Below are 27,336 nucleotides of genomic sequence, written 5' to 3'. Positions count from 1 at the left end.
ACTGATATGAGAGGATGCCTTGTTGTAATAATATTTTAACAAATGCAGATAAAATAGAACAAATTATTTCTTCATAACGCAGGGTGTTCTCAAGTATACGAGAAACCTTTTCTACGGGGCGCAACCAACTCTCAAAGGGTGCCGAAGTTAGGATACACTTATTTTTCTTGTATTTCGGGGACATAGATGAGCAGAACCTTTTACAAAATTATGTACAAATCGTCTGAAGGGTTTGCATATTCAGTTGCAAGAGGGGGAGGGTATTCACCCAGGGAAACTAGAATATTGTTTTAATTTTTCATAGGAGCATCCAAATACACAGTATGGTTGAGTTTTCACAAACAATGCTGCCCAAAAACTATAGGAAGGGTTGAGGGACTGAACGAGAAAACATGCTTATCAGGTACTGGACCAAAGGATACAGTAATAATTCAGGTAATTTTGTGGGGTGCCCTTCTGGTTATACATACAAACTGCATCAATCGTTTTGCCCAAGGGGTAAAGAGGAGGTGCTGAACGTGGGGTAAAGCTGGGTTGTCCTTTCTTCCCCTGCCTGGCCCATACTGCCACTCTGCTCCTTTCCTCCCTGGCCCACTGCTTTTTGGAAATACTGCATTTGGAGAGACATTAATTGGTTTGTACGTGTTCTTTTTTCCTTGCAATACAACGAATAGCTATAGCAGCTAATTATGTGAAGTCTTTCTATTTCCCCCGGTGCAAATTAGACGTAAGTGATCCTTAACAAAGGCAGCCCCTACATCCTCAAAGATGGTCTTATAAGCGTTTTGAATACCAGAATGCCTTTCAAATAAGCCTCTCCCCTTAGTTTTGTTAGAATTGTTGTTTTTAGTACAGTCTGTTTTGGTTGGGGATATTTCGAATATTTTATTAGTAAGAGTGTCTCTGGTGCCTTCAAAGCTGCATCATCCTTATGACTGTGTATATTGTGGCCAACCGGCTTTCACTATCAGCAGGCCCCTAACCTCTGTTACCATTATGACTTTCAGTTTCTGGTTGATATCATCTGAGTTGAGAATGGCAAACTGCTAGGTTATATTACATGGTGTGGCTGGTGTCCAAAGAACAGTGACCATCCTGCCGTCATGACGGTTACATATTGCGTAACTCGCAAAAAGGCAGAGGCATTGTCTTTGGGTCCCCACTGTCCACTTCACCATTTGTAGATGGATCTTTAGTCCTGTATTTCCATTCCAAGCCCTTCTGCCCACTGATAGACTGAGACTGTGACGAGTACCAATGAAGTTGGCGCCTCTGTTCTCTGATTTTATTTATTTTATTTATTTTTATTTTGAAAGTTTTATATAGCGCGAACATGATCTTTGCAGATATCAGAGCGCTTTACACGGCTGGGAATGCCAGCAAGAGAGTGGGGTTACACATAAGTAGTACAGCACATCAATAGTACAAGTATAACATTTAAATGTGTGCATAGATAGTCAGTGGCATCAATAATACAGGTAAGATACGTATTCATAGAGTTCGAACAGCGAATTAAATGTGTGCGTAGATAGTTAATAGCGACAATAATTCAGGTGAAATACATAATCGCGGTGTTACTCCAACTCAAAATGGCTCAAGGTGAAATACATAGTCATAGAGATCGAACAAAGTAATACAGGTCAGAGTGGGGTCTTTCCAAATCCAAGCTAATAGGTCAAGTGTATTTGGCCATGAAAATAGCTTTTACTTCTTTCTTAAAAAGTGTGAAGGAGGAGATGAGCCTGGTTTCAGGAGGGAGTGAGTTCCAGATCCTGGGTGCCATTCCTGAGAAAGAGCGTTTATAGGTTTTTACCTTCCGGAATCTTCGAGGTTTTAGCAGAAGATTGTCTGTGCCTCTAGTGTTTCTAGAGCCGCCAGAGATTGACAGCTTCTGAGTGAGGTAACCGGGGGAGCTCAGATGTAGAGCCTTGTGTGTCATGCAGGCGATTTTCAAATGTATTCTGGCTTCAAAAGGCAGCCAGTCCAGCATTTTCAGATCAGGTGTGATGTGCGAGTGTTTTTTTGATCCAGTGATGAGTCTGGCTGCAGCGTTTAGAGAGGCTCTTAGGGGTGCAGTGCTGGTTAACGGGAGACCGCAGAGGGCGGTGCTGCCGTATTCAATTCGTGGGATTACTAAAGCTTGTACTGCAGTTTGGAAGTCTTTGGCTGGTAGGAAGGGTTTAAGTTTCCTCAGTGTATTGATTTGGAAGTTCGCTCCCTTAGTGGCTTTGCTGATATGCTGCTGCATGTTAAGGTTGGAGTCGAGGGTTATGCCTAAAGATTTCGCTGAGTCCACTATGATGGGTTGGACATTGAGTGCCGTTAACTGTTTAAGCCAGGTTTGCGTGATGGGGATCTTCGCGGGAGGTGCGATCAGCAGGAATTCTGTTTTCAGAGCATTGAGTTTGAGATGATTATCAGCAAGCCAGGATTGGGTGCTTCTAATCGTAGAGTTCAGAAGTAAAATGTCGTTGGGGGATTGTAATTTGAGATATAGTTGGGTGTCATCTGCGTACATGTGAAAAAGTACATTGGATGCTTGAAGCAAGGTGGTGAGAGGTTCCATAACTAGGTTGAACAGGGTTGGTGATAGGGAAGATCCTTGGGGGACGCCTAACGACACAGGTATTGGAGAGGACATCAGGTTGTTACTCTTGAATTTCTGCGACCTGTTGTGTAAAAAGGAGGTGAACCACTTGAGAACAGTCCCAGAAAGACCCATTCTTGTGCTCAGAAGATCGAGTAATTTCTCGTGTTTGACAGTGTCGAATGCCGAAGAGAGATCAAGCAGGATGAGGAGGCAGGTATCACCTTGATCTAGGATTTGAAGGGCGTCGTCAATTATGTGAGTCATAGCAGTTTCAGTGCTGTGTCCTGCCCGGAAGCCTGATTGATGCGGGTTGAGGAGATCAAACAGGTCGATGTGTTTAGTCAGTTGTAGTTGAACGCATTTTTCCAATAATTTGGCGAGAGTGGGAATATTTGTAATGGGACGGTAGTTGTTTAGGTCGGACGGGTCGGCAGTAGGTTTCTTTAGCAAAGGTGTGACTTGTCCAACTTTGAGGGAGTCAGGGATGGTTCCTTCTTGGAGCGAGCTGTTGATGATTTTAGTCCTAAGTGGAAGGAGCAGTGGGATGAAATCTTTGACAGCGTTAGCAGGAAGGGGATCCGTGAGGTGATTGGAAGGTTTTAAGGTGTTGAGCAATTTGCCTATTTCTTCTTCGGAGTAGGTTTCAAAGGTTGACCATGTTGCATTGTTTTTCGGTTCGGTGGGTGTTATGCAGTTGAGTGTGTTGTGGAGTCTTGCGTCAGCGCGGAGATCATTCTTTATGTTGTCAGTTTTTTGGGTAAAGAAAGTGGCGAAGTCTTCACATGAAGGGTGCTTCATGCATGGTACTGAGAGGTTGGGGTTGTTCCTTGGCTTGTGTTCTGATTAACTCAAAGAGTTTTCTAGGGCGATTTTTTGCTTGGTCGAGCTGGAGGCTGAAGAAGTTTGCTTTTGAGCGCTTTATTTTCCTGAAGTAGGCGTTTCTCTTTTTCTTCAGGGTTTTCAGGTGTAGTGCAGAGGGAGCTGTCCTCCAGGTGCGCTCTGCCAATCTCATGGCTCGTCTATCTTCATTGAGACTCCCGTCGTACCATGGGTTGGAGATTTTAGCGGAGACTCTTTTTAGCTGCATGGGAGCAGCCTCATTAATTATTGAGGTCACGGCGCTAAGATAGTGGTCAGTCAGGGATTGGACATCTGTAACGCCAGTAGGGGGGAGTAGGAGGTCGCGACTGTTCGGGGGTAAGGATGATGGGTTGAGTTTTTTCAGGTCTCTTTTCCAGACTTTAGTTCTGGTGGGTTGAACCGAGTTGAGTTTGACTTTTTCATTGATGTGAAATGTAACAATATGATGATCTGACCAGTCACAGGGTTGAATAGTCTCAAGTTGAGTAGCGCCCTCTTTGGCGATGATAAGGTCGAGGATAGAGCCTTTCTCGTGGGTCGGGCTGTTACACAATTGTGTGAGGTCCAGTGCGCTGAGGAAGCTTTTAAGACTATTTACCACCGCATCGTTAAGATCGTTCCAATGTAGGTTGAAGTCACCCAGGTATATTTGGGTGAGCTGTCGTCCTGCGTTGGTTGAAATCAGGTCCATCATTTGTTGGGCGAAGATGAGGTGGTCTCTGGGAGGGTGGTAAATGCCATGGAGAGAGCATATTGGATTTCCATCACTGATGATATCGAGGCAGATGTATTCGTAGGAAGTTGGGGAGGTTAGGGGCGGCACGGAAACTGTCAGAACAGAAAGGCTGTTCCTGTATATGCATGCGATTCCGCCACCTATCTTGCCAGACCTGTCAAGCCTAATGATGTGGTAGTTAGGGGGAACCAGAATGTCCATTATAGGTGTAGAGGATTCGGTTAACCATGTTTCAGTCAGGATGATAAGGTCAAGGTCCAGTCTTAGGATGAGATCAGCGATGTCGGAGGAGTGTTTAGAAGCCGATCTGCAGTTTAGGAGAGTGCATTTGAGACGGGGTGTGTCTGGAGAGGATGAGGATACTAGAGAGAGGGGGACTTTTCTAAGGTTATTTGGGACGGATGTTCTGTTGTTGAGCGTGGAGGATCTACAGGGATTTGAGTGTATTGTGGGGATGGGGAAGTGCGAGGCAGTTGTAAGGTTTAGGGGAGCCCGGTCGTAGGAGCGGAGGAGGGAGAGGGTGTCGAGGTCCGAGAGAGGGTTGCATGTACGAAGGGGGCGGTTGTTGCGATTGTGGGCGGGGATCGCGGTCCAGTGAGTGCGGCGGTTATGCTTGTTGCGATTGTGGGCATGGATCGCGGTCCGATGTGAGGGACGTGGCTTAGGAGCGTCGTCGGGACGGGAGGTAGCAGGTCGAGAGGGGGGGTGGTGGTGCGTGAGGCGAATCTAGGGGGTGAGGTGAGCAACTCCTTGATGGTGTGCATGTCTTCCTTGATGGTGTGAATTTCTTCTTTGAGTTGTAGGAGGAAGGACATAACCTTGTCTAGCGTGGGATGAGTATTAGTGCTGAGGGTGGAAGTCATGGTTGGGTGGATGACCAGGGACTTAGCGTGCGGGTGAGGGGGAGGGTTAGTGTTCATGCAGGGCTCCGTGTTGTCGTCGTGCGGGTTGGTGTTAGGGAGAGAGGGTACGGGGGCGATGGGAGTGGATGGAGTGTGGAGGAGGTTGGAGGCGTGGAGGCGGGGGTTCATGGCAGGCGAAGAGAGCGGGGTGGAAGTGGAGTGTATGATGGTGTTGAAAGGGGAGCCTGAAGGGAAGTGAGGGCTGAGAGTGGGGGGGGAGTTGAGGTTGGAGATGGTCCTGTTGTGGGGCGGGGGAGTTAAGATGGTAGATGTGGTGTGCTCTGCATGATTAGTTAGCGTGTGGAAGTGGGGGCTGAGAGAGGGGGGGGACAGGGTGTGGGATTTGTCGCTATGTGTGTCGATCAGGTGCTGAACTAGGTTAGAGGGGTTGTGGGCGGGATCTATGGTGTCAGAGGGGAGAGGATGGGTGGGAGTATTATGAGAGGGGGTCACCGGGGTGGGAGTGTGGGGTCGGCTAGTGTGTGATGGGATGTTATTTATGTCTGTGATTGCGGGGTGTGGGGTGGTTGCAGCAGGTGGGTGAGTGACTGGTGTGTTGGGGGAGGAGGTGAGGTGCATGTCGTTCTGGTGCTGAGCTAAGTAACAAGAGTTGTCGGTGGGGGCTGTGAGGTCTGGGGTGATAATACTGGAGGGGATGTGAGTGGAGGTCCGATGGTTGGAGAGGTTCTCTTTGAAAGTGGGGAACAGGTTGTCTAGTAGTTCCAGGTTCCTGTCTGTGGATTGAATTAGGACAATCCCGTTATTGTAGATAGTGATAGTGGTTCTGCCTAGGAAGAGTTGAGAAGGTGTGATGGAGAGAGTTAAGCAGTGAGCGGATTTCCTTGTGGTGGAGACATTGAGTAGGGTGAGGAACGTTTCTCTCCATTGGGCTCTGCGTGAGGTGTGGAAGATGATATCGATGTTAAGGGATCCATTGACTGGTGAGAAGTAGGTGTCGACAAAGGGGATTTCAGGGTGAGACCTCAGGAAGTTGTGTTTAAAGCGTTTAGCAGCTTTTTTGGTGAGTGCGGATAAGTAGTTGATTTTATATGTGTGCTTGCCGATGGGCTCCATGCTGGGATGGCGGGTATATGTGTAGGTGAGTGTGGCGGTAAAGGTGGGTGTGATAGAATGTAGAGACAGGATACCGATATATGAGGTAGAAGTCGGTGCGTTACAGGTAAGAATATAAAATATAATATAAAATAAAAATAAACTAAAAAATATAGAGCCAGGATACCGATATATGAGGTAGCAGTCGGTGTGTTACAGGTAAAAAACACAATTACATAGGAAATGCCTAATGTAAAGCTACTGCAATAGAAGGCAGACTTTCTCATCTAAAAATATATGAGGTAGCAGTCGGTGCATTACATGTTGAAAAAACAATTACATAAAAATACGTATATAGATACTGGATACCGATATATGAGGTAGCAATCGGTGCGTTACAGGTAAAAAACACAATTACATAGGAAATGCCTACTGCAAAGCTACTGCAGTAGCGGGCAGATTTTCTCATCTAAAAATATGAGGTAGCAGTCGGTGCATTACATGTTAAAAACACAAATACATAAAAGACGACTAATGTAAAGATACTACTATAAAAGGCAGACGCTATCATAAGACAGTTTAGACTGTGCACATCCAAAAATATATGAGGTAGCAGTCGGTGCATTACATGTAAAAAAACACAATTACATAAAAAGACTACTAATGTAGGGGTAGTGTCGAGGCAGACCCTATCACAAGAAAGTGTCAGTACCGACTAAGTAAAGTAAAGTGCGCAGTAGTTGAAATTAGTCAATGAGGCCAGTTCTTAGGTCATGATCCAGTAGTGAAATTGACTAGTCCATGATGGTAGCCACTGAGAAAGACCAGTTTTAAATGGCCGCCAAGTATGGTAGTTAGAGCCAGTAGTCCTTTGTTTGTTGTTATTCTTGCTTTGAGAGCAGGGAAGGGCAGATTCACATCCTGTTTGAGTAAGCCCAGCTCTTAGCCTTCTGGGAGTCTTATCTCTGTTTCGATGGACCTATGTGGGGGAGTGATGTCTAGGAGCCTCGTAGGCATCTGGAGGTACAGGCTTAGATTTATAGATTCGGTTAGTGCCCCCTGCCCTTTTGAACAAAGGCGGTTTAAAAATTTGAAGCGAGTGAAGTATATGAAGGAAATACCTTATTGTTGTTGCCAGTTCAGACTGTACCTTATTGCTGAGAGTGCATTAAAAATTTGAAGCGAGTGAAGTATATGAAGGAAATACCTTAATGTTGTTGCCAGTTCAGTCTGTACCTTATTGCTGAGAGTGCAGATTTGCCGCCATTGTATTTTGCAGTCGACGAGGGTCCAGGCAAAATGTGAATTTTTCAGTATGCGGTGACCTGCTGGCAGGCTGCATGTTGGACCCCATGCACGACCTGGGAGCCTCTAATCCCACTCACCCCGTAAGAAGGCAGTAGGTCCGCCGGTCTGCTCCGCAGGAGGACCGCTCCTAGGGTCCCGATGAACAGCACGCGGGGAGGAGGGGGGGAGGGGGGGGGGGGGCTCCCGGGAGTCACGTCCGCCGTCCGTCAGAACTCCTAGGCTGTTCACGCAGCCCGTTGTGGTTGTTGACTTCGACCCCCTTCAGTCCCGGGATAGTATCCACAGCTGATGCTGATCGGGAGTGGGGGAGGGGTCCGGTGTTCGTCTCGCCTTCATTTTCAATGCCGGCTGCCCTCTATTCCTCTGATGCGTAGCGGGCGGGAGACTTCCTTTGTCCACAACTATCCGCGCTGGTCCCGGTGCTGCAGCCAGTGCCCTCTGCTGCCGATGGGCAGGGGTCCGTTGTCGTTGTCTCGACCCCCGGTCCCGGTGTAGCATCTGCTTTGACTAGGAGTGGGGGGAGGGGTCCGGTGTTCGTCCCGCCTTGGTCCCGGTGCCGGCTGTTGAGGTTTCGAGGCAGCCACTACCACTGACCCGAGCCTCTTTCAGCCCTCCACGCCGAAGGGGCTCCTCTGTTGTGGTGCGGACTGGTCACCGTGCTGATCCGCGATCCGAAGCCTCTCTCCGCTCTCCGACGCTGCTGAGACTGCTCCGGGACTCCTCTGCTGTGATCCTGGCTGGACACAACGGTGATCACCGGGTGGAAATTAGCACATCCAGTTACTCTTGATCTTCTTGTTCCAGAGACGATCGATGGCAGCTGCTAACAGGATATACCCGGTTAAGGGATCCCAAGCACGGGGAGCTCCTTCAGGCAGCTCCTACCCGGCGGCCATCTTCGTCGTCGAAGATGGCCGCCGGGTAGGAGCTTTTTTAGGGTTGGCAGGTACCGACTCTGATCTAACAGGAGGTTATAAATGGAATTCCATATTGTCAAGCTTCTTGTCGCGTCATTCCGCTTGGTGTGCCACTACTTTCTGCTTCCACTTGCTGCTCTTGCGCCTCTTGTACTTGCCTGCACTCCTCCCACCTGTGCTGCTTCTCACTGCAGCACTGCTTGTGTGCCTACTTGTGCATCTTCTCCATTTATCCGGTGAAGTAGCAGCAACATTATCTAGCGCATCCTTCTCTTTATCCTCCTTGATCTCCTTCTAGGTAAAACAGTTAGAGGAAGTTTGGGGAGAGGGGAGTCCGGCTCTCATTGTATCTTTCTTCGGATTAATCAGGTATTGTAGCTTCTCCTGGGAATATTTAAGACTTCTAACATGGGATTCTTCACTACCTCCTCATGCCAATGTTGGAATGCCTTCCATTGGCGGAGTGAAATGTTGCTTTTGGCTTTTACTAATTTGCGTTTACAGTGTTTTTCCATGGCAATGTTACCTTCCGAAGAAAAGCATTTGCTTCTTTGTTTTTTATCGTACTTGTCTTATTTCTCTAAGTACCCAACCATGCATCCAGTGAGGTCTATACTGGGCACAAAATAAAAAGCAATGTCCGCCTAAGCCCCCTGCTATCCCTATGACTTCAGTCATATCATACCTCCTGGTATCGTGAACTTTCTGCTATCTTACCCCCTCCTCCTTTTCATGTCCTTGTCCTTTTCATCCCTTTTGACAACTTTACACCAGCCCTTCTGGCAGACAGAGATACTTGTTGTGTATCAATCAATACAAATGCAGACTCACTTTTAAAGTTTGAATTGTGAAAAGCTAGCTGACCTGATTGATAAGCTGACGATTGGCCCATGCTCCACCTATTTTCCCTATGGAAACATTTCCACCTGACCCTTGTTTTGGATTGGTTGTAAAGTAGAGGTCCTCCCCAACCACAGCTGTTACTCCCTATCGGCCCATTGCAGAACAGATGTCGCAACACCAATATTGTCCAATAAGCTTCAGTACTGTGCACTTGGTATGAATCTGCCAATTGTATTTATTTTAAAGGTGTGATTGCAGCAAGCTCTGGTAAGGGTCCCCTCTGCCCCCTGAGTCACGACACCACTTTTACATGTTCCCAAACCTTTGTAGTAAAGTGTGAAAGAGTTACATAATTCATATACAAGACCAAAACTTCAATATCAATAAATGTGCCTATCAATGCAAACAGAATTATCTGTGTAGTATGCAATCAATCAATCAGGGAATTCTGAAGCACGCTACTCATCCATGAGGGTCTCAAGCGCGGGGATTGCAGCTCCGAGTCTGCCAAAGAACCAGGTCTTGAGGCTCTTCCTAAAGGTTCAGAGCGGGGGAGCAGCTGATGTTAACCAGGAGCTCAATCCAGGCCTTTGCTGCGACGTAGGAGAAGGCTCGTCCACCGCTCTGGTTCTGCGGATGCGGAGGGTTTCTGTTAGGGTGAGGTCGACGGAGCGGAGTTTTCTCTTGGGTACGTAGAAGGAGACTCTTTCACTTGGGTCCGGTGTTGTGAAGGGATTTGTAGGCGTGGGTGAGTAGCTTGAAAGTTACTCTCTTCTCAACGGGGAGCCAGTGGAGGTCTTGCAGGTGTAGGGTGATGTGATAATGTCATTGGATGCCGAGGACGAGTCTGGCCGCTGTGTTCTGGATGGTCTGGAGTTTGCGTAGCAGGGATTTGTTTATTCCAGCATAGAGGGCATTTCTGTCTTCCAGTCTGCTTCTAATGAGTGCGTGGGTGACGATCTTTCTGGATTTGGGGGTGGGGGGAGGTCCATTTGAAGGTCTTGCGAAGGATACGGAGGGTGTTGGAGCAGGTGAAGGTGACGGCATTGATCATGCCGTGACATGGTGAGGGAGGAGTCAAGTATGATGTTGTGGTTCCAGGCGTGGTACATGGGGGTGGGGGTTTGCAGAGGACGGTGGGCCCACCAGGTGTTGTTCCAAGCTGAGGGGGTGGGTCCAAGGACAAGGACTTCTGTCTTTTCCAAGTTGAGCTTCAGACAGCTGCTGCTTATCAAGGATGCAACATCTGTCATTCCTTCCTTGAAGCTGAGTCGGGTGGCGTTGGGTTCCTTCGTGAGGGAGAGGATGAGCTGGGTGTCATCTGCGTAGGATACTATGCTGAGTCCATGCTGTCTGACGATGACTGCGAGGGGGACCATGTAGATGTTGAAGAGCGTTGGACTGAGTGATGATCCTTGGGGTACTCTGCAGTTGATCTCTGTAAGAGTATCCAAAAGTGACCATAGGAAACCTTTTCTTCCAGAATCAGAGCACAGTTGCCAGTTCGGACTGCTGCTGGCCACTTCACGTAGGCCTGTACAGCAGGTTCAGGATCAGTGACACTTCATGCAGGCTGGTGCAGTGCACAGCTACTGATATTCACAGACTTCTTTTGTAGAGTCCCCGCTTCGGCTTCTCGTATAGAGTTGTGTCTTCGATCCTGTGTCACAGCTTCAAGGCTGTTCCTCACGTTTCCAAATGTTGGATAAGTTATTTCCGTGGTGGCATCTAGGGCCTCCTAAGACACCTTAACACATAAGAGGAAGGTGTGCTTAAAAGAAAAAAACATTAACTTTCCGCTTAGCTCCTCTCAGCTTTGGATCATTTCAGCTAGTCAACGGGGCCTTTCCACTAAAGCACTATAACCCTTTCCATTCCTCGCCCAGCGATGCCGAGATCCCGGACTTCCCACAGCATGCTTCTGTGGCATAAGTCTGCAGTAAGTGGGATAGGGCTTAATCCACTCATTTTCCATGAAAGCAGGCTTTGTCTTTCAATCCCAGAGGCAAAAGGAAGCTAACCCTTCTGACCCTTTTGAAAATCGCACTCAGACCTTGGTTTTGGTCTCGTCGGTTGGTTTCGGTCAGTGTCCGGCTTGATATCTCCCATAACAATCAACTGACATTTCACTGCTCTACTGCTCTTATACCAGTGGTGTTCTGCTCCACTTCTGATCATGTCCTGACAATGTCCGGTTGTGACTTGTTCATGTTCTGACTTCTGGATACCGGGATTATCTAGAAGTAATTAAAACCTAGCAGTGGTTGGTGATTTCTCAACCTGTGTGCACCCCTGTTGCCACCAAGGTGTTCACTAATCTTCCCCTCTTACAGTGAAAATACTTTCATTTGGTACTATTCCTCTGCCTTTTAAAGATTTCAGAGATGTACTTTCCTGACCGATGGATACTAAAGATTCTTTTAAAAGGAGGCTAATTGCATAATATTCAGTATCGTAGCACTCCGGCCTCCCAGAAAAACAGGCATGCATCATATTTTTCTTCTACTGCCAAAGCAATCCCTGGTGCATCTTTGAAATGTCTGTCCTCACTTTCACTGCCTCGAGGTAATCTTGCTTCTGTTTCCACCGGACACCCCATCCAGGCAACCCAATGGGGATGTCAGGTGAGAGGACCTCCTTCCCAAAAAAGGTATGTAAGGTTGATGTGAGTGACGCTTCGTCAGAAGAATTTGGGATACCTAACAGATCAATAAATGCTGCCCGGGCTGCATTCTCAAGAAGGTACAACTAGTCTGCCAGTTGGATCATGGTGGTAACAGCGCAGTGTCTAAATTAATCTGTGCCTTTCCCATTGGACTTCAAATCAGGCACTGTCCCTCCCTGTACATTAGTCTCTGTTTGGGTTGAACTCTCGTCCCTGGCTTGGAGCAGTCCTGGAGGCCTCGTAAGAGCTACCAAAATACATTTTCACTACTTGAATGACAGCTTTCCTCACGTCCATAACCGTGCAGAGCAGAACCACATCACACTGCAAGGACCACACAAGTCCACAACCGTGCAGAGCAGGACCACAGCACACTGCCAGGACCACACAAGTCCACAACCGTGCAGAGCAGGACCACAGCATACTGCCAGGACCACACAAGTCCACAACTGTGCAGAGCAGGACCACAGCACACTGCCAGGACCACACAAGTCCACAACCGTGCAGAGCAGGACCACAGCACACTGCCAGGACCACACAAGTCCACAACCGTGCAGAGCAGGACCACAGCATACTGCCAGGACCACACAAGTCCACAACCGTGCAGAGCAGGACCACAGCATACTGCCAGGACCACACAAGTCCACAACCGTGCAGAGCAGAACCACAGCACTCTGCCAGGACCACATAAGTCCACAACCGTGCAGAGCAGGGCCACAGCACACTGCCAGGACCACACAAGACCACAACCATGCAGAGCAGGACCCCCACACACTGCCAGGACCACACAAGTCCACAACCGTGCAGAGCAGAACCACAGCACTCTGCCAGGACCACACAAGTCCACAACCGTGCAGAGCAGGACCACAGCACACTGCCAGGACCACACAAGTCCACAACCGTGCAGAGCAGAACTACAGCACACTGCCAGGACCACACAAGTCCACAACCGTGCAGAGCAGGACCCCGGACACTGCCAGGACCACACAAGTCCACAACCATACAGAGCAGGACCCCAGCACACTGCCAGGAACCCTGGGAGCCCCACCCACACATTCTTCAGTGTAAATCTTTGAAGCATTTCTATACTTTAGTTTCCATTTTTTATTTTCTGTTGGGCAACATACAATATAATTCGCCTTGTCTGCAGTGATGGCGGGATAAAATTCCAGTGCACTTTAAATGATTAATTCATTGCAGTGGTTATGAAAAAAAATCGGTCGAATGACTAGCTTCTCATTTTTTAGCAAATACGAATTGGACACACCCTGTGGAGTATATTAACGTAATTCAAAATCTGTGCTCATGGAGGCGTACCAATATCTCAGTTGTCCCTTTTGTTATAGTTCAAGTCATATTTGGTACCAGTTGATACAGCGTTTGTTGTAGCAAACATTTCCACAATCTAAAGATAAGTGTGTTTGGTTTTCCCCAATTGGGGTTACTAAAGATTACTTAGTCATGCAGATTTGTCACACCCTTCATACATGTCTAGCAAGTACAACAGATGTGACATTGGTCACTTGATTTACCCTCTTGTTCGTATTGTCCTTTTGGATCAGACATATAATTTGTATTGTCCATTTTGGTAGATAGAAAAATACGTTTATTTGGACAGTTGTCCGTAAAACATTCTAAACACATAAACAGTTACAGTGTAAAATTGATTTTAAGCTCATCTGACCAACCCATACCCCCCACTAGAATTCATTGTTAAAACTCTGTTTAACAGAACACAAAAACCGGGCAGTTTCTACTGCCATTTTGACAGCAGCTCTACAGTCCTTTGAACAATTCTTTATTTAAAAAACAGAGGTCTTAAAAACTTCATGTGATTTGGAAGATAAAAAACGCAGTCCATCGATATATGCAGTAAAGAACATATCACATTAAGAGGGCGGGGCAGAGACCGTTGTTATTCAGAACCCTAGCCCAACTAGAGCGAGATGAGTGGATTGGATTACATAGCACTCTTACCCTTAAAACGGCACAAATATGTGATCACTGAAAGGTTTTCACACCTCTACTGAATCGTTAGCCTTTAGGTCCTGCTTCACTTATAGTATTTTCTTATAATGGTAGTGACATTTTTTTAAGGTGGATGGATGTCTTGTATCAGAGTGAACATCTAAACTTTAAGGAGCTGATTCACAAATCTCTTTACGCATGTTACTTTAACATACACTCCTAAATAAACTTTACAAATGTAAATCCTCTTTTGCTATTCAAAAAAAGTGATTTCACACTCGCGGCCATTTAACTGTGAGTAACCCCAGGTCACTCCCCACGCCTCCTCCTGGGTGATTGAGTCTCTGCCCCACTGTGCCAACGCTGCCTAGGGTTCGCCGCTGGTGTGGCCCGGTAACTGGTTTTTCCCCTCTGCACTGCCAGCCTTCTCTTCTTCCCCATCTGTGCATTGTTATTGTATCTTGTAGCCTTTTTACTGTTTACTGCTTACTGTATTTTTTACTGCTCCTTTGCGCTCCTGCCCTCTGTGCCTCCCCGCCCCTGCTCCCCCCCGCTGCTCCCCCACGGTCCCGCCCCCTTTTTTCTTCTGTACCCCGTGCCCTCGCCCATTGGCCGCGCCGCTCCCGCCTCCCAGCTGCTCCTCCCTCCCACTTCGCCTCTTATGGATGCCGTGTCAAAGGCAAGCCCGTCTGCACCTGGACAGCGCCAGAACCACTGGACCCCGCGCCCCCCGCAATGCCAGACTGCACTACGACTCCAGCACCCTCCACGCACTCAACACTGGACGAGACCACCCCTGCTAACGGGCCACCCAGGAGCACACCCAAGGGCCCTTCGCCTGCCGGAACTGCAGATTCACCAGCATCCAGCCCACCAAACCACCAACCAGAGAACCCAACCACCTCTGCTGCATCCTCCTCAACACTCACTCCGCTCACAAACACGCCATCGAATTCTGGGACCTCCTAGACTCTACCGCCCCCGACGTCGCCTTCCTGACGGAGACCTGGCTGAACGCCACCTCAGCACCAGACATCGCCATTGCCATCCCAGACGGCTACAAGGTCTCCCGCAGAGACCGCACCAACGGAGTGGGAGGGGGAATCGCCATCATCCACAAAGACACCCTCAGAGTCTCGACCAACACTGACGACACCCTCACCACCGCTGAGCACATGGACTTCCAGATCCATACCGACCCCAGCACCACCCTCAGAGGAACACTCGTCTACAGACCTTACGGACCACGACCACAGTTCAGCGACACCATCGCCGACCTCGTCAGCACCCACGCCCTCGCCTCTACAGACTACATCCTCCTCGGGGACCTGAACTTCCACCTCGAGAACAACAAAGATGCCAACTCCACCACCCTGATCGACATCCTCGCCAACCTCAGACTCAAACAGCTCGTGACAACACCCACCCACGCAGCTGGACACACGCTGGACCCCATCTTCTTCACAAGCCCCCACGTCTCCTTCAGCAACACCACCGAACCCCACTGAACCGACCACAGATGCATCCACTTCACCTTCAGGAAACCCACCACACACCACCGCACCCAACAGCTGCCACGCCGATGCTGGGGCAAGGTCACCAAGGACCAACGGACTACCACCCTCGCCCTGAGACCACCCGCCGACCCAGACACCGCCGCGACCAACCTCAAACAATGGATCAACGACTGCGCCAACACCCTCGCCCCTCTCAAGCCCTCCATGACCAACCACGCCAACAAGAAAGCCGCCTGGTTCAACAAACACCTCCGGACCTCCAAGCACACCTGTCAGAAGCTGGAGAAGAAATGACTCCACGACCGAACACCTGACAGCCACACAGCCCACAAGAGCGCCACCCGCAGACACCACCAACTCATCAGGGCCGCCTTCAAGGACCGCCTTCAAGGACCGCTTAGACAACAACGCACACAACACCAAAGAGCTCTTCAGCATCGTGAAAGAACTCTCCAACCCCAGCTCCAACACCAACGACATCCCACCATCACAAGACCTTTGCGACTCCTTGGCCACCTTCTTTCACTGCAAGATCACCGACATCCACGACAGCTTCAACTCCGACACCCCCGCACCCACCACCGAGTCCACCACCCCTGCGACCACGAGCCGCCTGACCGCCTGGTCCAACATCACCGACGAAGACACCATCAAAACCATAAACTCCATCCACTCCGGATCCCCATCTGACCCCTGCCCTCACCACGTCTTCAACAAAGCCAGCACAACCATCGCCCCCCACCTCCGGTAAACAATCAACAGCTCCTTCGAGACAGCAACCTTCCCGGAAAGCTGGAAGCACGCCGAGATCAACGCCCTTCTGAAAAAACCCAAGGCGGACCTCAAGAACTTCCGGCCCATCTCCCTGCTCCCGTTCCCGGCAAAAGTGACAGAGAAGATTGTCAACAAACAGCTAACCCGCTACCTCGAAGACCACGACATCCTGGTCCCATCCCAATCCGGCTTTCGCAGCAACCACAGCAACGAAACTGCCCTCATCGCCGTCACTGACGACATCAGAATCCTGATGGACAAAGGAGAAACAGCTGCCCTTATCCTCCTAGACCTATCAGCAGCCTTTGACACAGTCTGCCACCGCACCCTATCAGCTCGCCTCCATGATGCCCGAATTCAAGAGAAGGCCCTGGCCTGGACCACATCCTTCCTCTCCGGCAGAACCCAGAGCGTCCGCCTCCCACCCTTCTGCTCAAAATCCACCGAGATCACTGCGGCGTCCCCCAGGGATCCTCCCTCAGACCGACGCTGTTCAATATCTACATGGCACCGCTCACCCACGTCGCACAACAGCATAACCTCAACATCATCTCCTTTGCCGATGACACCCAGCTGATCATACCCCTCACCGAAGACCCCCACACCGCCAAAGCCCACCTCGACAGAGGAATGAAGGCCGTAGCCGCCTGGATGAAGGACAGCAGACTGAAGCTGAACTCAGACCAGATGGAGGTCCTCATTCACGGACCCACCCCATCAGCCTGGAACGACTCTTGGTGGCCCACATCGCTAGACACAGCCCCGGAACCCATAGACCACGCATGCAACCTGGGGGTCATCCTCGACTCCACCCTCTCCATGACCAGGCAAGTCAATGCCGTCTCCGCGTCCTGCTTCAACACCCTCCGCATGCTTCGCAGGATCTTCAAATGGATCCCTCCGGACACGATAAAAATCGTCACCCAGGCCCTCATCACCAGCAGACTCGACTACGGGAACGCCCTCTACTCTGGAAGAACAACCAAGGTCCTGAGACAACTACAACGAATCCAAAACGCCTCGGCACGACTGATCCTCAACGTCCCCGACGCAGCCACATCACACCCCACCTGAGAGCCCTGCACTGGCTCCCCATCAACAAGAGGATCACCTTCAAACTCCTCATCCACGCACACAAAGCCCTACACAACGCCGGACCTACATACCTCAACGACCGACTCAGCTTCACACCCCCACTCGAAGCCTCCGCTCAGCCAACCTCGCCACTGTCCCTCGTATCCGGAAAACCACCGCCGCCGGCAGATCCTTCTCCTACCTCGCCGCCAAGACCTGGAATACTCTCCCCACCAGCTTACGACAGACTCAGGACCTGCTGGCCTTCAGAAGATTCCTCAAAACCTGGCTCTTCGATCAGTAGCGCCCCCCCCCCCCTCCCCCCCTCTCCAGCGCCTTGAGACCCTCACGGGTATGTAGCGCGCTTTATAAATGCAGTGATTGATTGAGTAAATTTCCACCAGAAGTTGCGTTCCAGGGCCGGAATGCGTAGAAAATGTGTCCGGAACCGCAATATATTTGTGTTCACTAGCCCATTCTCTGTCCATTTCCACCTTAGAAACGGTCTAAGTTGGGACTAGGAAGGGAACAAACTCGTAATCAAAGATATTTTCTCCCCCCTTAGAGAAAGGTTGTGATGTGCAGTTGTAACCTGTATACAATTATAGATGCAGAATTGCCTACTTGGCGCTAACGTAAATGGAGATTATCAAGTATCTGAAAGAAACACGTTAGTGTTAGATTCCTTACCTTAGAATATCCCCAGGCGTCAGTCTGGATCCGGAAACTTTTGCGTAGCAGTACCCCTGCGCGTCGGTAGGCGTCGTCTGCAGGCGTCCCCTGCGGCTCCGCGTCCGTCGTCGGCGTCGTGCGCCGTGATGACGTCGCTGGAGTACATAGACGCCGCCTCCGCGCGCTGACGTCAGTTCTTCTTTTTTCCGCGCCAGTGGACGCAGATCTGAAGAGCAGTACTCCGGTCTTTGACCAAGTTTTTTCGATTGTCTTTTTCTACTATTGTGCCTGATAGGATGCCAGGATTTAAGAATTGCGATGGCTGTGAGCGCACGATGTCGGTCACAGACCATCACCGCCTCTGCCTCCGGTGTCTGGGCCCCGACCACGACGTGGAATCCTGCGTCGACTGCCGGGCCCTTACCAACAAGGCTAGACGGGAGCGGTCCCGCAAGCTGCTGGAGCTCCGGGTGTCGGCCCCACGTCGGGACCGGGAGCGGTCCCGGTCCGGCCGGAGGTCGAGAGAGCGTTCGAGGGAGCGGTCGCGGAGCCGCGCCGGGCGCTCCGGAAGTCGACGCCACTCGTCATCCTCGTCAGGTAAGAAGCACAAGAAGTCGGGGCGTCGTCATCGTACCCCCGACTCCCCCCGACGCTCGCGCGATGCGGCCGGGGGCTCGGGTGACCCCATCCCCGCGGCTCCGCGAGAGTCGCCGGCGCGGCCTGCCTCATACCCTCCGGTCCCTGGGCATGGTGCGACGCCTGAGGAGATCGAGGCGTTCCTCATGGCCATGAGGGCGCTCGCTTCTCCGACGGGGCCTACGGTGCCTGCGGGCCCAGTGCTACCGTCTGGGGGCCCTGGCGGTTCGGGTGTCCCTGCCTCGGCGCCGTCGGGTGCTCCGGCCCCGGCGCCGCCGACGGCTCCGACCCCGGCGCCGCAGGGGCCTTCGGGATCGGCGCCGGCTGGTCTTCCGGCCTCCCCGGCGCCGTTGCCCTCGGGGTTACCCCCGACGCCGCCCCCGCGCGGCGCCGGTTCTCCGCTGCCGGTTCCGGCCGGCGGTGGGGTTCCGACGCCGGCTCCGGGCGGCGCCGTCCCCTTACCTTCTCCGACGCCGGACGCGGCGCCGGACGGGCGTCGATCGACGCTGGTCCCGGCGCCGATGGGGCCCATGAACCCCGAGGAGCCGGTCTTCATCATTGACTCCGAGTACGGAGAGGATGGGGAGTACGGTGAAGGTTGGGAGGGGTCCGAGGACCCTCTGGCTCGCGAGTGCCAGTATGACCCGGACTGGACAGGTGACTTGGGGGATGCCAGTGGTTTGGACGACTCCCCTAACCCTGGTTTGATCTCTCCTCCAACCGTGGCATCGGTGGAGGGAGCTGCCTATTCTGTGGTGCTGATGAGGGCTGCCAAGGCCTTAAACCTTGAGCTCCCCGTCGCGGCCGTGAGGCCTAACATCCTCACCGAGGTCTTCAAGCCGCAGTCATGCCCTTTGGAGCCTCTGCTGCCGTTTAATGAAGCCTTGTCTGACGTTCTGTTGGGCACGTGGTCCAGGCCCGCTTCAGGTGCGCCTGTTGATCGGAACGTGGCCAGGCGCCACCGTCCTTGTCCGGACGACCCCAAGTACCTGTCTACCCACCCCACTCCTGAGAGTCTGGTGATCCAGGCCTCGACCTCCCAGTCCGCATTCCCGTCGGCCCCGCCCGACCGGGAATCCAAGAGGTATGACCAGTTTGGAAAAAAGGTCTTCTCGTCCATTAGTTTGGGCCTGCGGTCTTGCAACACCGCCTGCCTCTTGGGCCGCTACACCCACTCTGTGTGGGATACGGTCGCGGAGCTGCTGCCAGAATGCCCCATGGAGGTGCGGGCAAAGCTCGGTCAAGCTGTAGCTGAGGGCCGGGATGCAGCGAAATATTCCATTCGGTGTGGTCTTGATACGACCGACTCGCTGGGCAGGGCTATGTCTACGACGGTGGCGATTCGTCGTCACGCCTGGCTGAGATCCGCCAATTTTTCGGCTGATGTCCAAAATACCCTGATGGACATGCCGTTTGATGGCTGTCACCTGTTCGGTGACAAAGCGGACCACGCGCTGGAACGCTTCAAGGACTCCAGGGTCACGGCCAAGTCCTTGGGTCTCTCGACCCAGCGTCAGCAACCGGGTTCGTTTCGTCCCTTTCGTGGCCAAGGAAGGGGCGCCCCCACACGTGCTGCCAGCCACGCGCCGCAACAATCCTTCCAACGCGGTGGCGGCCGTGGAAACCGCCGTGGTGGCGGTCGGGGACAACGGCGGGGTCAGACCACACCTTCCCCCGCAGCATCTACCCCAAAATCCTCCTAGTCCGTGCTTTCGGCCCCATGTGACGCCAGTGGGTGGCAGGGTTCGCCATCACCACGCTCACTGGCGCACGATCACTTCGGACAGGTGGGTGCTGCAAATTGTCCGAAGGGGCTACTCCCTCCCCTTCGAGACCTCTCCTCCAGCCATGCCACCGCAGAACCACCGTGTGTCGGGGGACCACTTGACACTTCTGCAGGAGGAAGTTACGGCCCTCTTGGCCAAGGGGGCCATCGAGCGCGTTCCTGGGCCAGAAGTAGGGCGTGGTTGTTATTCCCACTACTTTCTGGTGCCCAAGAAGGACAAGGGGGGCCTACGTCCTATCTTGGATCTAAGGAACGTCAACGGCTTCCTCCGGAAGGAGAAGTTCAAGATGTTGACGTTAGCTCAGGTCTTGGCTGCTCTAGACCCGCAAGACTGGATGGTAGCGTTGGACTTGCAGGACGCCTATTTTCACATCCCCGTCCTGCCGGCCCACCGGCGTTACCTGCGGTTCACGGTAGGCCAGGAGCACTTTCAGTTTATCGTGCTCCCCTTCGGCCTTACCAGCGCCCCACGGGTGTTCACGAAGGTGATGGCGGTGGTCGCAGCCCATCTGCGCAGGTTAGGGGTTTCAGTCTTCCCCTACCTAGACGACTGGTTGTTGAAGGCGGGCTCGCCCCAGACAGTCGTCCACCACCTTCAGATGACGGCAGACCTCTTGCACGACCTGGGGTTCTCCATCAACGTGCCGAAATCACACCTGTGTCCCTCTCAAAAGCTCCTTTTCATCGGAGCGGTTCTGGACTCGGCGCAGTTTCGGGTTTATCCTCCGGAACGGCGGGTTCGGGATATTCAGGCTTTGATTCCCATCTTTCAGCCGCTATCCCGAGTCTCGGTCAGGTTGACGCTGCGGCTGCTGGGACTGATGGCTTCCTGCATCCTTCTGGTGCATCACGCCAGGTGGCGGATGCGGGCTCTGCAGTGGGACCTGAAGTTTCAGTGGGCCCAGCATCAGGGCAACTTGTCCGACCACGTCTTGATCTCGGAGGGCACTGCGAGACAACTGCAGTGGTGGCTTACGGACCGCGATTGGGTCAGGGGCAAGTCCCTCTCCCTTCCCCAACCGGAGCACGTTGTCGTGACGGACGCGTCCCTCCAGGGCTGGGGTGGCCACTTGGGAGAGGCAGAGATCAGAGGCATCTGGTCTCCGGCGGAGTCCCGGCTCCACATCAATCTGTTGGAGCTGCGGGCGATTTCGTCTGGCACTGAAGGCATTCCTCCCCTTTGTCAACGGGAGTGTAGTGCAGGTGTTCACCGACAACACCACCGCCATGTGGTACTGCAACAAACAGGGCGGAGTGGGGTCGTGGACCCTTTGCCAGGAGGCTCTGCGCCTCTGGCTATGGCTGGAACGTCAGGGCGTGACTCTGACGGTTCAACACCTGGCAGGTTCTCTGAACGCCAGGGCGGACGAACTCAGCCGTCGGTGCTCGATGGATCACGAATGGCGTCTGAACTCGGACGTGGCGCAAGGCATCTTTCTGCAATGGGGAGAGCCTTGGTTAGATCTATTCGCCACAGAAGAGAACGCGCAATGTCATCAGTTCTGCGCGTTGGAGTTTCCAAGACGGCACTCGCACGGCGACGCCTTTCGGCGCGAGTGGAGTTGCGGTCTGTTATACGCCTTTCCGCCTATACCACTTCTGCCCAGAGTGCTGAAGAAGATCAGGCGCGACCGGGCCCAAGTTATCCTTGTGGCTCCGGACTGGGCTCGAAGGTACTGGTATCCCGAGCTACTCAGCATGTCAGTCGGTCCCCCGATCCGCCTGCCCCTTCAGGAGGACCTTCTGTCGCAGCAGCAGGGGACGGTCCTCCACCCGAACCTGTCCAGTCTCCACCTCCATGCTTGGAGATTGAGCGGCGGCAGTTGAGGCCATTTGACTTGCCTCCTGAAGTCTGTGATGTTATTCTGGCAGCCAGGCGTCCCTCCACTAAGTCGGTATACGCCTGTCGGTGGAACAGATTTGTGGCATGGTGCACAGCAAAGGCTGTGGATCCTCTTTCTGCCCCTCTTTCGGAGGTTCTTCTGTTTCTTCTTTCTCTGGCCCAGCAGGGCTCTGCTCTGGGCACTATCAAGGGCTACCTTTCTGCCCTTTCAGCCTTTTTGAGGCTTCCTGATCAGCCTTCTTTGTTCAAATCCCCGATTGTAACTCGATTCTTGAAAGGCATCACTCACATGTTTCCACCTGTTCCGTTTGTGATGCCTCAGTGGGATTTGAACCTGGTTCTAACTTTCCTGATGTGTGCTCCCTTTGAGCCCCTTCATTCTTGCCCTCTCCGTCTCCTGACTTTAAAGACGGCTTTCCTGGTTGCCATCACCTCTGCCAGGAGGGTGAGTGAGCTCCAGGCTCTTTCTGTCCAACCTCCTTTCCTGTCCATTCATCCTGACAAGGTGGTTCTGAGGACTAGACCTTCTTTCCTGCCCAAGGTTGTTTCGGCCTTTCACATCGGGCAGTCCATCACCCTCCCTTCCTTCTTCCCGCCTCCGCATCCTTCAAAGGATGAAGAGCGGCTCCATCGTCTGGACCCAAAACGTGCGCTTTCATTTTACATGGATCGCACACGCCAGTTCCGGGTGGATGACCAACTGTTGTTGGCTACGTGGGTGCGAAGAAGGGACGGGCGGTTTGTAAACGAACCATCTCTCGATGGGTCGTCCTCTGCATCAAAGCGTGCTACTCTTTGGCTCGGAAGGAGCCTCCTGTTGGGCTGAGGGCCCATTCCACTCGGGCCACGGCGGCTACTACTGCCCTGGGCCGGGGAGTCCCCTTGCAGGACATTTGCCAGGCGGCTACGTGGGCCTCGCTGCACACCTTTGCGAGGCACTACTGCCTGGACAGTCAAGTCCGGAGGGATGGCTTCTTTGGCCGTTCTGTCCTCCAGGACTTTCTGGTGTAGTTTTGTATTGGTTCGCAGACCCACCACCGGGGTTGGTATTGCTGGGGTATGTATTCTAAGGTAAGGAATCTAACACTAACGTGTTTCTTTCAGATGAACAAGTTACTTACCTTCGGTAACGATATATCTGTAAGAAACATTAGTTAGTGTTAGATTCCTTACCGAACCCACCCATCCTCCCCGTTCTGCGAACTGATACCTAGGGTTAAGGTCATCCCTTTCAGGGCCCTAGTTTGTACATGGCACCAGTGTTGGTTCTCTCATGGCTCTGCGTCTCCTGGCGCGGAAAAGCTGTGTGCAAAGAACTGACGTCAGCGCGCGGAGGCGGCGTCTATGTACTCCAGCGACGTCATCACGGCGCACGACGCCGACGACGGACGCGGAGCCGCAGGGGACGCCTGCAGACGACGCCTACCGACGCGCAGGGGTACTGCTACGCAAAAGTTTCCGGATCCAGACTGACGCCTGGGGATATTCTAAGGTAAGGAATCTAACACTAACTAATGTTTCTTACAGATATATCGTTACCGAAGGTAAGTAACTTGTTCGTTCCCTTGAGTGCTCTTAGAAAAAAAAAATATAAATGCACTCCCAGCCGCAAGAGTAAGTATCTGTTTATAGATATACATTTTTTTGTGAATCGACCTTTCTGTGATTCGGTTACAAATACTAATGGTGAGTTATGGATACTTTCCAAAGAAGGCAACAGACGTAATAATATTTGCTCACGTGTGATGGTGCTGATTCAATACTCTGTCCCACCGCCAAAGTAACAATAATAATGTATGTATCTCAGTGAATGATGTCTTGCGTTATTAAACCCAATAAAAGTTTATTATAAAAAATGTTTGCTTACATTCTTCTTTCTTTTGAAGAAAAACTGCTAAAATGTTGTTTTTTATTTAGATGCTGGTTCCATTTCAAGACACTCCTGTTGAAGTTGAAGAGAACACAGATTTGCCTGACTATTTGCCAGAAGAGGAAAGCCCTTCAAAGGAACAAGACAAAGCGGTGTCCCGTGTGGGGTCCCACATGGAAGGCGGAAGCAGCTGGTTCAGCTCGGCTGCAAACTTTCTAACTCGATCTTTCTATTGGTGACCTGGGTTTGGGGCTACAACTAGCCTGTGCGAGCCAAAAGGGGGCAAGTTTGCCATTTCTTTGGTGGACTTTCAAGTGCAATTGCAATAAGAATATAACATTCGATTTTTAGAAGACCAATATTTATGCTGCAATTTACATTGTATCAAGCATCTAGCCTGGAATGCATAGTGTTCTGAAGAGATGATCAGCATGAAATAGCTCCTCGTTCCAAACCGGTTTAGTTCCTTCACTGTTGTACACGGGTCTGTAAATAGCCCATACGTTGCCTGCCTTTTCTCAGCTAGCAAATGAATGTGGTAGCGTGCCTCCTGTAGGTGGAAACACACGGTTATTTGCATGGGACGTCAAGTGGGACTACTTGTGGAGCGATGACCGAGGCAAAAGGGTGTCCCCAAAGGAGTTAAGTCCCATTATTCAGTGGATCGATCTTGTGAGACCGCATCAGTAAACTGTATCAGTCAATTGAAGGAAAATAAGTGGTGGCGGACCTGTCATTGCAATTTTTCGAACAGTATGTGTTGTTATTCTTCGTAATCTCGTTCAGTATGTCAATATGTATAAAGGAAAAACAAACATGGTGACAGGTGAGGCATTCATTGCATAAAAAGTGCAAAAACCTGTACAGCGACCAGTGAGTGAGCATGAGGATCACAGATTACAAATAGGAATTAAAGAAACACTTCTTATAGTCAATACTAAGTGACCAGTTGTTTGTAGTTACAAGCATCCAGTAAGTATAGTATTCAGTCAGATAGGAGGAGCATTGCCTTTTTGACTCCTTGGTGCCTCATCAGGACGAATAGGCGGAGCCACTTCTAAAGGTCACCATCAATGATGAATCAAAGGGCTGGAACACAATTCAGCAATACAAAAGAAATGTGAAGTCGCATCAAACCCTGCTATAAGCCCCAGGGCAAGGTCTCCAGGGAGCCGGGATCCTTGTAGTACTGTTGGGTTGGGTCAGGAGCGGAAGCTTGTCCAGCGCAGGCAACCTTCAGTGGAGGGCTCTCTGGACACTTTGCCTTAAACTTGTTACAGAGTTTGATGATCTTCTAATTTCTTTCCTATTGCCGAATTTTCAGCTTTTCTTTTGGTTCATCATTGAATGGTGACATTTTAAGTAGCTCGGCCTACTGGCCCTGATGACCACTCAGTCAGAAACCAGACACTAATGGGCGGAAACTTTGACGCTACCAATATTTGTACAAATACCTGTCGACATAATGTAGAATATAAAGGTCTTTAGAATTCCTCATCTTCATATTTTTTACTTACTGCCACGTTTCTTGCACTTTGTATGTAATTAATTCACGGGAATCCTGAGATTGGTGAAAATTACCTTCCCCAAAAAATTGTAACGGCACAGGTGCCCTATTCCTTATTTTTCATTTACTTCCTTTGCATTTTGCCTTTTTACTGATGTTGTGTCACGGGGAACACTGTCTTGTCTGTTTCCTTTTTGGAATATTTGACTTTTCCTGTGCTTTGATACTAGATGTGGCAGTGAATCGGGCCTCACCACCGATCGGCGCGCGTTCTTAAATCTGTCTAGTTTTCTTAGTTGTGTTTGTTTTTGTTTCACAAGTCACATGCCTTCAGCCTTCAAACATTTTTTTTTGCCTTATTTCAGATTTTGGATGGTTATTTTTCTCAGCGTTAATGCACCAGTTTAATTCGACGCGATTGTTTATTTGGGAAAAATGCTGCCTTCGTTGTCCACTTGCCTGTGTGTGCTGACCTTTGGCAGCGCTGCGGAATGTGCCACCATCTCAGGAGGTTTGATGCCCAGGTACTTAGTACATCCACTGACCTGCTTTGCATCATTCGAAGTAGATGTCTTTTTCAAGGGCACAGGCCTATGTTAATGCACAGTTGTGCAAGCTGGAACAGTATAACCCCATGTTAATTTTTTTCTTTAACCACTAGTGCATTGAAGATTTTACTAAGAAAGAGTGGGTTGAGAAGTAATATGTGATTGGTGTTCACACGAGAAGTATACAGAAGAGCCTTTGAACCATATTTCTGTTGACTGATGTGTAACTTGGGTTGCCGTTGGCTGGTTTGGTGTTGTTGGCATAAATACAGCGTCGGTATTATTAATGTTGGTCTGTTACCAGTTTACTTTTCACTAAAGACCGGATTAAATGGATGCGATAGAAACTGAAAAAGAAACAAAGCGCACATTATATTATGCCTCAAAGTCATTCTTTTATATACTGTCACTTGAAAGGTTATTTTCTTTGCAACTTTAAGCTTTATTATTTCACGTCACCTCGTAATGCCTTTTTAATAGTTTGGAAAATCGACGTTTTCTTTTACAATGCACACATTATTTTACTTAAGTAGTTATCCATTGTTTGCTACCAAAAGCTATATCCATCCAAAAGCGAGGAAAGGATACCAAACCGTTTTGGGTCTTGCCAGTGTACGGATTGCTGCTGATGAATTTAGGATTAGTGTTAAAAGATAGGATTTCAGTTTCATGAAGCAGTCACTTTGCTACCAAGCAGTATTTTTATAGAACACTGAATCACCCTGCTCCTGTTGGTACAGCTCATCTGAAATAAGATCCATTTTGTGGTCATCACGTGTACTGACAATCTTTTGTTTGAAAGTCTGTGGGGAAGGTGCTTTAGACAAAGCACTCACATGCTGTTACATAACCTACGCGTATTGTTGTGTGCAAGCTAATGGCAAAATTAATATGTGCATTATGAGCTTTAGTCATTTGTTTTCAAATTCAGGTATGTTCTCGTGCCCATATTACTGCTCTTGTAGAACATTTATGGCAACTGTAAATTATTTTTGAACTGTGGTGTGTGAAATAAAACAAAAATGACAAAATTTTGTTTTGATATTTGTTTGGTTATGTTGCTTCACTTTTCAACATATTACTTCATCCTTACTAAATTCCTCCTTACTAAATTCTTTCACTAGCAAAGAAAACCGGTCTGGCCTGAAGCTGAAGTTTGTATTCGCGGATCTGTAGATAAAAGTTGGTGAAACGTAGGAAAACTGTACTATGTTTTTAATATCACACATTGTATATCGATTCGTATAAAAACGCCACCAGGCCGTA

The 27,336-nt window shown here is 50.4% G+C and overlaps 1 protein-coding gene across 1 annotated transcript in view; it reads left to right on the top strand.

The window, feature by feature from the left end:
- Window positions 1-27,101, top strand: part of ARMC1 (armadillo repeat containing 1) — a 198,055-nt gene extending 170,954 nt beyond the window's left edge. Inside the window, exon 7 of the mRNA XM_086950145.1 lies at window positions 24,063-27,101. Coding sequence (XP_086806271.1) covers window positions 24,063-24,254 — 192 coding nt within the window. The 3' untranslated portion in view covers window positions 24,255-27,101. The remainder of the gene's footprint in view (window positions 1-24,062) is intronic.
- The last annotated feature ends 235 nt before the right edge of the window (window positions 27,102-27,336 follow it).

The sequence above is a fragment of the Lissotriton vulgaris genome, unplaced genomic scaffold (genome assembly GCF_964263255.1).
Source record: "Lissotriton vulgaris unplaced genomic scaffold, aLisVul1.2 SCAFFOLD_2068, whole genome shotgun sequence".
In the NCBI taxonomy this organism is placed as follows: domain Eukaryota; kingdom Metazoa; phylum Chordata; class Amphibia; order Caudata; family Salamandridae; genus Lissotriton; species Lissotriton vulgaris.
Note: the sequence above shows the minus strand (reverse complement) of the source record. Positions and strands in the feature narration are given on the sequence as shown.